This window comes from Rhinopithecus bieti, unplaced genomic scaffold (genome assembly GCF_001698545.2).
Source record: "Rhinopithecus bieti isolate Rb0 unplaced genomic scaffold, ASM169854v2 scaffold_37881, whole genome shotgun sequence".
Classification (NCBI taxonomy): domain Eukaryota; kingdom Metazoa; phylum Chordata; class Mammalia; order Primates; family Cercopithecidae; genus Rhinopithecus; species Rhinopithecus bieti.
The window spans coordinates 1,074,728-1,085,545 of record NW_016816015.1 but is presented as its reverse complement, the minus strand read 5'-3'; the positions used below and the strand labels follow the sequence as shown (position 1 = coordinate 1,085,545).

The following is a 10,818-nucleotide window of genomic DNA, read 5'->3' as shown; positions in this document are numbered from 1 at the left end:
ATTTGATTAGAATAGAGAATTGCTACTCTTTTTTTAGCATTTTAATGACACAAAAATAGTACATAATTTTATTGCTTGAACATATTGAATTCTGACTTCTTTTTGTGAGATATTTTAAAGCTTTTTATAAAATTGTTGGAATTGTAAGCTGAAGGTTTTTCATGATCATCTAATTAAATTTTATCACTTAACTAAAAAATAAACCTGTGTCCCAGATAAATTAATGGGTTGACCATAGTTTGGGTTCTCAGCCTGCTTATATTTTATTTTACAATTATATATATAATACTAATATGTAGAATATTCAAAATATAAAATACTTTAAACCTGGCTAGATAAGTTCATATAGACTTGTATTTTTTTTAATCAGGAGAATTACTATATTTAATGGAGAAAAGAGAATGTTAATATTTTCATGTGTTTTTTGCTGTGGTCAAGGAATGATTTTAGGATATGCTAAAAGAGAAATGACTATCCATCCTATACCTAGACTATATTTGTTTCCAAAGCCACAAGGTTTCCTAATTTAGGGGATCTTGGGCTTAACTTTATTCATTTCTTCTAACTGATAGATAATTCTGTCTAGGTCTATCATATTGATGGAATGGCTTGGGGGATTTAACAGATATCTAACCCTGCTGATGTAAGAGTATTACAGAGGATTAGAAGTATGCAGTATAAGAAATATGACAAATGTAACACCTGCAGAGATTATTTTTATATACCTTTGGAAGGATTTTTTTTTTCTTTTTTTATCTTGCTTTTAAATACACAGGAAAGGACACATTTCATTGAGCAGCAGGGGCAGTGCTAATGGAAAAGGTAATTTTACAAAGTTACAATGGTAATATTGTGACAGAAATTTGAAATCTTAAGTGTTTTCCCATATGTTTTCCTCAGTGGGGATTGAGGGGAAGGATCCTCATTGTGAAAATGGGCCTCGTGACTATAAACATCGTTTTATTTTTTAAAAATATACCGAATACATTTCATTGTTATCTGCTTATCTACAGTATTTTTTTGAAAGGCCACTTTGGTTCACATGTAGGATTTTAAGATAAATGTGTTTGATCTTTGTTTTTAGATTTCTAAACTCATATTTTAAAGTACTGTATTTACATTTCTTCTCTCATCCAAAGTGGAGCTTTTCTTATGCTCTTTTAATTACCTGAGTCTTTAAATGTTAGAACTCAAAGGTAAAAGATTTATCTTTGTGTAAATATGAAAAATATCTTAAGGTGCAAAATTATCCTTTGAGTTTGACCCAAGTGTTTTACTTTTAAATCTCCTTGATCCTGTTGCACGGAGAGAACATGACTTATCCTTGTTTAATATTGTAGCGAGTTGCCAAAGATAACTATTGGTTATTAATCTCATTTTTTTTACAGTCTTTTATATTTTAGGTTAGTAAATACTTACTTTTCATTTATTTCTGTAAGCAGGACTTTAATTTTGATTAAACCTAAAATGATTTATTTTCCTCAGCTGTATTAGTGTACATTGGTCATTGAAACTCAGTGATCATTGGACTCAGTACTTTTTGTGTTAATCACATTCTGAAAATGTGACTTCTGTGTTAAATTTTAAAAATATTTTTTCATTGGAAAATTATGAATCTGTCATTCAGCTTCTGGAAACAAGGATTTGTTCCACATCATAGAGGACATAGAAGGTCAAACAGTTTAAGCAGAGATATGCACGAATGCAGATGTTGCAAATTCTCTCATCACTTGATCCTCAAGCCTTAAGTCATCAAAGTGGACATCTTACTTAGGTTGGCAGATAGTTCTTTTTGATGATGAGTAAGTAGCAAATGGAAGTATTGTCTGTATCATCTTTCCCCTTTACGTTGTAACACATTGCCAAGGCACTTTTAAAATTTGCTTTAATCAGGTCGTGCAGGTTTTTTTAATTAAATTTAAATAAAGATTCTGTCTACTTTTCATCTCATTACTGACTTTTGAACAAGTAAATGACTGTGTTTGCATTTTAGATTTAAGCTATAGATATATGTTTCCATATATAACATATAAGCCAGGAATGTTACCAGTTACTCCTCTCCCTCTCTTGCTTACTACCCTCTCACCAGTATACTGCCCCTCCCTCCATAGAAGCCCCCACAACAATTTGGTATATATCCTTCCAGACTTTTTTCACTGTATGTATATGCATATATTTAAGTTCATATGTCTTTTGGTGAAATGTCATGATTTTCTTAGTGTAAGTTTTTCACATTTCTTATTAAAATTATGCCTAGATATTTTAGTTTTATCACTATTTCAGATGAAGTTTCTTCATTACATTTTCTAGTTGAGTATTGCTAATATTTAAAGTTGATTTTGCATATAAGCCACATTATGTACTGTCTCTTTAGTTCTCATGGTTTTTCAAAGGATTCACTTTGATTTTCTAGTTGTATAATCTAACAATAGTGGCAGTTTGTTTTCTCCTTATAGCCAATTTCTCTTTCTTGCCTTGTTGCATTGGCTGGAATTTGCAAAGTTGAATATTAGTTATGATACTCAACATCCTTATTGCCTTTTCATTTTTTAGCAGAAATGTTTCTGATATACTAAAATGGACAAAGTTATTTTCTAATCTTGATCTACCAATAATTTTAAAAAAAATCAGGAATGGGTATTGAGCTTTAATGTTTTTGTAACATCTGTTGAAGGGCATTTTCTTCTTTAATCTGTTGACGTAGTGAATTTCAGTTACATATTTTCTAATCCAATTATATGTTTTATAATTGGATATGGATTTACTATTTTTAAGTAATATGTGTTTGGTAATATGTATTTAACATTTTTGCATTCACCCAATCAGTGGAATTGGCCTGATGGAGGGTGGAGGGAGTATGCACACGTAACTTCTATAGCAGAATATATATATATATTTTTTTGCCCAGCTATTTGGCATTTCTTACATCAGAAATATTTTTAAAATAACAACAAAAGTATTTATTAAAATATTGGTTTTAATATTACATATTTTTTCTCTATGGTCTTCATTATATATGTCTGCTATTTGCAGAAAGATAACCACCTGATATTTCTGAATGGTGCTAATCAAACTAACAGCATTTAGAGCCACTTATAACTGCTATTGATACTTAAACTAAAAAAATAAATAAATAAGCTAAGCTTCCCAAGAAGAAAGTCATTCACTTGCTGTTCTGTGCCATTCAGAGGGCATCTAAGAAAAATTCTCGGTGCCAAAATGTTTCACCAATATCTTTTATGCATGAATAGTTCTCTTAGGTAAAGTCAAGAGTCAGTTGATATTTATAATGCTAATTTTTATATTGTATTGATACTTAGATCTGTTTTGAATAATATTAAATAGGCTTTGCTCATAAGCAGAAAATGATCATTGAAATTCACAAATAGTAGGTATCTTCACAAAATCTGTTTTATGGTGTAGAACAAAAAGCAATTCGCCAACCAATGTTGGACATTATAATTATGAAACAATTTTTGGTATAATTTTATTGGGTTACTGATGTTCATTAGTGTGTAGTAAAGTATATGAAAATGATATTGGAGGAAAAATACCTAAAATCAACCTTGGAAATATGAACAGATACAATGTATTATTTTGCCAGGCTTAATATTGCTTTTTAAACTTTATTGAAATATACATTAAGAAAAGTATACAGATCAGAAGCATACAGCTTTGTGAATTTTTACAACCTGAACATATATGCATGTGAGTAGTACCCAGATTGAGAAACAGCATTTCCAGTATCTCAGAAGTTCCCATTTCATCCCATGCTTTTTTCGGATTTCAGCCTTCCAGAGGTAACCACTGAAAATTCTGACTTCTAACAACATAGATTAGTTTTGCCTATTTTTTTTTTTTTTTTTCACTTCAAGGGAATCATCCTGAATGTGCTCTTTCGTGACTGGCTTTTTTGCTTAACTTTGTGAGATTCATCCATTGCACACTGTTTGTTGATGGTTATTTGTGTAAATTTGTTTGGATTATTATGTATAATATAGTACTAAAATGAAAAATCTCGTATATATCTTTTAGTGGATATGTGACTTTCTAATACGCTAATTAGTCCCTGAAATATTAGTCACTAGTTATTCAAACAATTTATATTAAGAAATAACAACAATCTATTAATTATCTGATCCCTGATGTTTCTCAAATTAATGACAGTAGCAACTTGATAAGTTTTGTTCCAACAGACAGTGAAATTATTGACAGATCATCTTGAACTTGTGGAGGATTATGCATTGTTGGAGTGGATCTGTTTCAGTTTTACCCTTAGTCTTGGAACCTAGTGTTAAAAAATAAAAAGGCACGGCCTTTCTGAAGTTTTGATGGAAAGCACAAGGTGTTTACCCACATTCTCCCTTCAGACTCAGTCTCTCCTGTAACAGGCAGCTGCTGAAATCTTTGCTCAGTTCTTTCAGCCTTCCCAGCTATCATTTTGAAGCCTTGCTCAATCATGTACAGTTCAAAAGCTCCCTGCTCTGTGGATTACTCCTTTCCAGCTGCTCTGGCAATCCTGGACTCCATCTCCAGGCACCTTGCACTAAGATTACGACTTTCTGCTTGAGTTCTCGATGCTCCTAGCTTGTCTAGACTAGAGAATACCTTATGGGAAACACCGTATAAAGTAGGATCCAAATCTATTGTGGTTCCTTTTTTAAAAGAAAACCCTAGTTTTTTTCCTGCTATTAGTCACTCTCTGGTCTCTGAAAATTATTTTTCTGTTTTGTCCAGAGTTTATAGTTAGACAGATAAATCTGATATAATATTCTGCCATTACTCAAATTGGAACTTCAGTAATTGAGAAATGAGCAAATAAAGTCTAAAAATAAAAGCACAAATTATATTTAGTGGAGGTTGAAAAAGATTATATACAGTTGGAGGAGGGTAGGATATGAAAGACTTCATGGAATAAGTTGGTATTCAAAGTGAACCATGAGGGATTATTTGGATGGACTTCCATGTACAGATAATAGGAGAGTATTCCAAGAGGAAGGAACAAATTGAACTGATGGTAAAGTACAGCCTGCATTTATATAAAAAAAATTAGCAACCTGATTTGACTGGTTGGTTACTTCTCAGGGGAGTAATTAAAAAGAAGGCTAGCAAGTAGTTCTGTCCATGTTATAGTAGTGCTTAAATGCCAGGGTAGAAGCCTGAAGTTAATGTGATAGACAGTGAAAACTATTTGAAATTGTTGAACTGGGCAGTGAGTAAGTTTGGGATTTGAACTTTAGGAAGACTAATCTTGGTGAAGGATGGATTGGAGTCAAGGAGGCAGAAAGATTAGTTAGGCTGGGGTTATGGGAAGAATGAAAAAGAGCTTAAACTGGTGGTGACAGCATACCTAGAAAAGAACTGCAAAATACAGGAAATGAAGGAGAATGAGAAGGGTAGAAACTGAATGGCTGGAAGAATAGTGGCTTCTTCCAGTGGATGAATGTTGTTACTATTGGATACAATGGATATAAGTTGTTACTCTTTGATTTCTATATGTATGTATTCATAAAGTGAGGATAATAATACAGGCTATACCATCTTTGCAGGAAACAGAGCTCTGGTCTCCTGGCTCCTAAGTTTTCCTGCAATTTTTTCTGTCTTGTTTCTTATTCTCAACTAAGCCAGTGTGCCTGTCAACACTTAACATATTACTGCATCATATTTGTGTTGACACTTCTGTTCTCAGTATGTATAGTTTAACTATCAACTGGAAAATCGTGTGTGCTTTGAAAAGGAGGAACCAATAAAAAATTATGATGTTAGTACTAATATAGCCAGCCATATGAAGCTCTTTTGCTTACAAAGGGTAGGGGGTGGGTTATGATAAGAATATATATAACTATAGGAATCTCAGAGTAGCAACCATGGTCTGTGACCAGAACTTTGGCAGCAGTAATTTGTGGGTCTTCCTGTTAGTGAGAGGTACTCCCCGTTTATTCTCTTCTCACATCTTTCCACTATCCAAATTACCTTTTGAATCCTCCTTTCTATATTTTTTACTTCCACATTTCTAAACAATGTTTCATAGAATGCTATATTATTCACCTCTGAGAGAGTCACAATAAACATTTGTAGCAAATAGTGTTCTACCTTGTTATAAGAATAAAAGTGGGGCGGGCACAGTGACTCATGCCTGTAATCCCAGCACTTTGGGAGGATGAGGTGAGTAGATCACTTGAGGTTGGGAGTTCGAGACCAGCCTGGCCAACATAGTGAAACCCTGTCTCTATTAAAAATACAAAAATTAGCCAGGTGTGGTGGTGCATACCTCTAATCCCAGCTGCTTAGGAGGCTGAGGCACGAGAATTGCTTGAACCTGGGAGGCAGAGGTTGCAGTGAGCCCACATCACACCACTGTACTGCAGCCTGGGCAACAGAGTGAAGAGTCCATCTCAAAAAAAAAAAAAAAAAAAAAAATAAACAAACAAACAAAAAAAAGTGACATTTCTTGAAGCTGGATTTTCTAAAGAGCCTATGTAGATTTGTAAACATTAACACTATACTATACTACATTGAAGAATTCAATTGGATGTCAGATCTTGGAGCTTCTTTTTTAATGCTTTAAAAGAATATTGTTAGTGATGGAAGGTTTGTCAAGAGTGGATAATCTTCAAAAAGGAGACTCAAAAGAAGTTAAAAAACAAGAATGTGTTGTTGCATTTTCTTAGGTAATGATAGTACTAGCAATTTTACACATCAGTAATCTTGATAGTAAATTTTAAGTTCCATTTAAGAATCTTCCTGAGTTTTTTTAATTCATCTCAGATTTTTTTTAGAGTTGAAAAAATTATTAAAGGCTAACTGACTGCCTTTGGCAATTATGAATTTTATTATTTGACAATACATATTAAAATCTCCCAATTTAACACAGAAAAAAGTATTCCAGACTAACAGTTTTAAAGAGATTATTACAAATAAAATAGTTCCATTGGTAATGTACTGTGCTGATTTTATAGTAAGCTTATTGCCAAGTTTTTGTGTTTGGTTTCTGTTATATTTTATTTTATTTTAAATACTGATTTTGTTTCTCAGCCAAAGCTTAATGTTAAACCTTGGAAAAAAATTGTTTCTTACAGGGCTGATCCCTTATCCAACATGGTTCTAACCTTCCGTACTAAAGAAGATGCAGTTTCCTTTGCAGAAAAAAATGGTATGTTTGGTCTGTTTTTGACAAAGTCAAGATATGGTTTTATGTTCTTAATCTTAATTAAAATCAGTCAGGTATACAGAATTTGAGTTGAAATCCAGTGCTTTCAATGTATCTAATATTTGATATATCCAATCCAGTGGTTTCAGACTTTTTAATCTGCGTCAGAACACCCACCTCCAAAAAAAAAAAAACCTAAAGTGGAATACTCATCTAACATGTAAAAGACAAAGTGCTCTAATTTGAAGTACAGACAGGGAATGAAACTACTGAACCACCTACCTTGTTTATGAATTCGTCTGTGAAATTACTAACATTTGGTTAAACTTAATTGAACATATATGGCAGCCTAGTCCAGTTCTGACACCTCCATTTACAATTAAGTTTTTTGAGCCAAAATGCAATGCCAAAATCTAGTCTATTAATCTATTTAATAACTCTTCAATTATTTGAAAATATTGTCATATTGCCTGTAAAATTTCCCTTCAGCCTAAATGCACACATTTGCTACTTTTCTAGATATGGTGGGCCTAATACCAAGCCTAATCTCAACTGTATAATAATATTAATGCAGCCTAAGAGTATATTCACTTTTGGGGCAGCCACCTAACATCATTGGGTTATATTGATTTTGCTATCAACAAAAATGCAAAATGTCTTCCTTTTTCCTTATTTTCTGCTGTTAAGCCAACTTAGTATAGTGAAAGGAAGTTTTGTAGTCAGACTAGTGTGGATTCTAATCTTGATTATGCCACTTTGAAGCTATATGATTTTGGATTAGTTTCATAATGGACTTAATGTTTCTTAGTTGAAATAAGGGTACCTACCTCATGAAGCGGGAGACAGCTGATACATAATGGATACTCTACTTGATAACTATTAGTTCTGACCTTCATCTCCCTCCAGCCAGTATGTCTGCTGTTTGTCTTCCTTAGATTCAAATGCACTACTAAACATTTGTACCTAATGTATCCTGTTATTCTAGTTTGTCAAATTGAATTTGTCTAAGTGCATTGTTACTGTAAGGCAGTATATAAAAATAAGAGATTATTAGTGTTGTCTAACGTATCTGACATACAAATGTGAAAGCCCTATAAAGGTTATAATCTAACATATTTGCTTTCTTTTCCACTTAGTATTGTATAGCTTATGATTAAAAGACTGAAGTCAACCTATCTGCCTTTGAATCTGTGTTGAGTCACTCACTACCTGTATGACTTTATACTTCTGTTTCCCCATATGTGCAATGAGAATTACTATGAGGATTAAATGAGTTAATAAAAGTAAAAGTGCGTAGTTAGACTAGGGTCTGACAAATAGTTAAGTATATGATAGTATATAAATATATCCTATTATGTTATTAATAGACTTTAAAAAACTTTTTATAAGGTTCTTAAGTGCAATTCCTTATTTATACTTTCTTGGCAAGTTCCAATTTTCTTAATTACATAATTGTTCTTAAAAGTGGTCTTTTAAAATATTATTTTGACTTAAAATAACATTGTTCTCTTTTTAAACTGTAACATAGTTATGGAAAACAGTTCCATTAATTTTTTTTATCTTTTCAGCTTACCATATTTCATGTCCGACACTTTGAAAATTATTCATTTGAAGTCTGTGACGTGAGTTTAATAACAGGAAATCTAGTTAAATTGTTAAATCCCTGGTTAGTCTTTCTCTAAGTGGTCACAAGGACTGCATGACTACAGTTGCCATGTGAATTGCCGGTGTGAGCTCACCACTGTTCCTATTAAAATCAAGTGGCTTTCTCATCTGACTTCTACCTCCCCAGGAAAGAAAATTGAGGAACACTATCAAAGTCTATAGAAAGTGTAACTTTAAAAAGCCTAGTGGTTAGTGACATAAAATTGTAGGCTAACAGTGAATCAGGAATTTTAACCTATAAAGTAGCAGAACTATGTCCTGTCTTGGTTACTGCTTTGTGCCTAGCACCTAGCACAAAACCTGACATATAATGGACACTCAATATCTGATGGAATAAATGACTTTCTAAAATATATTTCTCTGGCCAGGCACAGTGGCTCATGCCTGTTATCCCAGCACTTTGGGAGGTTGAGGTGGGTGGATCACTTGAGGTCAGGAGTTGGAGACCAGCCTGGCCAACAAAGCAAAACCCTGTCTCTACTAAAAATACAAAAATTAGCTGGGCGTGGTGGTGCACGCCTGTAGTCCCAGCTACTCAAGAGGCTGAGGCGGGAGAATCACAAGGCGGAGGTTGCAGTGAGCTGAGATCATACCACTACACCCCAGCCTGGGTGACAGAGTGAGACTGAGTCTCAAAAAATAATTAATAAATAAATAGAAAGAAACATATTTCTTTACTCAAGAATTTGAAACCATTCTCATCCCCTGGAAACGTCCTCAATGATTATTCCACTCTTGATTTCGCTATAGTACTTATGATCTGCCTTATTTATTTAATGTATAACATTCTATGTCTTTAAATAGATAAAGCCTGTTTCTTCAGCTACAGTGGAAGCAAGATCTAAACAAACACCATTGAAGCATTACAGAAGTGGAGGTGGGGGATCTTTTCCAAATTCCACAGCATCCCCTTCCTTCTGATTTGCCCCTCTTGGGTAGGTAAATAGTAGTGAAGGGCATACAAATGGATCCTCCCTATCCCCCAGCTAAGTCATTTGTTGTCAACTAGTGCTACTGAAGGTTGAGTGAACCAATGTTCTGATAAGTTAAGGCATTAAAAAAAAAAAAAAAGTTCAGATGCACCAATATGTAAAGACTACTGGATTAAGAGGCTGATAACTAAGAATCTCATTCCACAGTGGTCTGCCTCACAGGAGAACTTGAACAAGTCATGCTTCAGTACACTTAGCCTTTTAGAAGCATATTTCTTTATCTTTGAAATGAGAAGTTGGATTGGGTAATTTTCAAAAACTATAGACTTAAGGATGTTAAAGCCCATGGGCTAGTTCATATATGTCTTTATTTCTTTGCTATCTAGCCCAGTGCCCTACTCATATGCTGTCTAGGGGAAAATGAGTTTTTGTTAATACAGCTGATTCTGTGTTAACAGTAAAATATGACAAAGGTTATACATTTATGGGCGTTAGTGCTTTCCTTTCAGTAGTATCTAGAAATAGGAAGTTAGGGTAAAACTGCCACATTCCTACACAAAAGATGATTTCTATATCACTTATCAAATTATATTTTATATTAATTGCAGCCTAAAAGCATATTAGCTTTTGACAGTTATCAAATTGTATTTGATAATTGATATACAAATCAAATTATCAATTGTATTTGATATACAGTTGATTATTTGTATATCAGTTCAGGGACTATTCTGAAAATAAAAGCCTACCTTGCATCACCTTAGTTTTTTCATTTCCCTTTTAAATGTCAAATAAAAAGAGAAGTCATGAGCATGGTTTCCCTTGACATTAAAGATTGTAGAAAATCAATACAATAAGGGGAGTAAGATTTTCAGATTCAGTTGCTTTCTGGAAAACTTTTTTTTGGGAGGGCGTGGGGAGACAGTCTCACTCTGTCACCCAGGCTAGAGTGCAGTGGCGTAATCTCGACTCACTGCAACCTCCACCTCCCAGGTTCAAGCGATTCTCCTGCCTCAGCTTCCTGGACTACAGGCATGCACCACCATGTCCAACGAATTTTTTTTTTTTTTTTTT

The 10,818-nt window shown here is 33.6% G+C and overlaps 1 protein-coding gene across 1 annotated transcript in view; it reads left to right on the top strand.

Annotated features, from left to right (window-relative positions):
* Nucleotides 1-10,818, top strand: part of NDUFS4 (NADH:ubiquinone oxidoreductase subunit S4) — a 43,675-nt gene that overhangs the window by 8,576 nt on the left and 24,281 nt on the right. Inside the window, 1 exon segment of the mRNA XM_017854292.1 lies at nucleotides 7,080-7,153. Coding sequence (XP_017709781.1) covers nucleotides 7,080-7,153 — 74 coding nt within the window.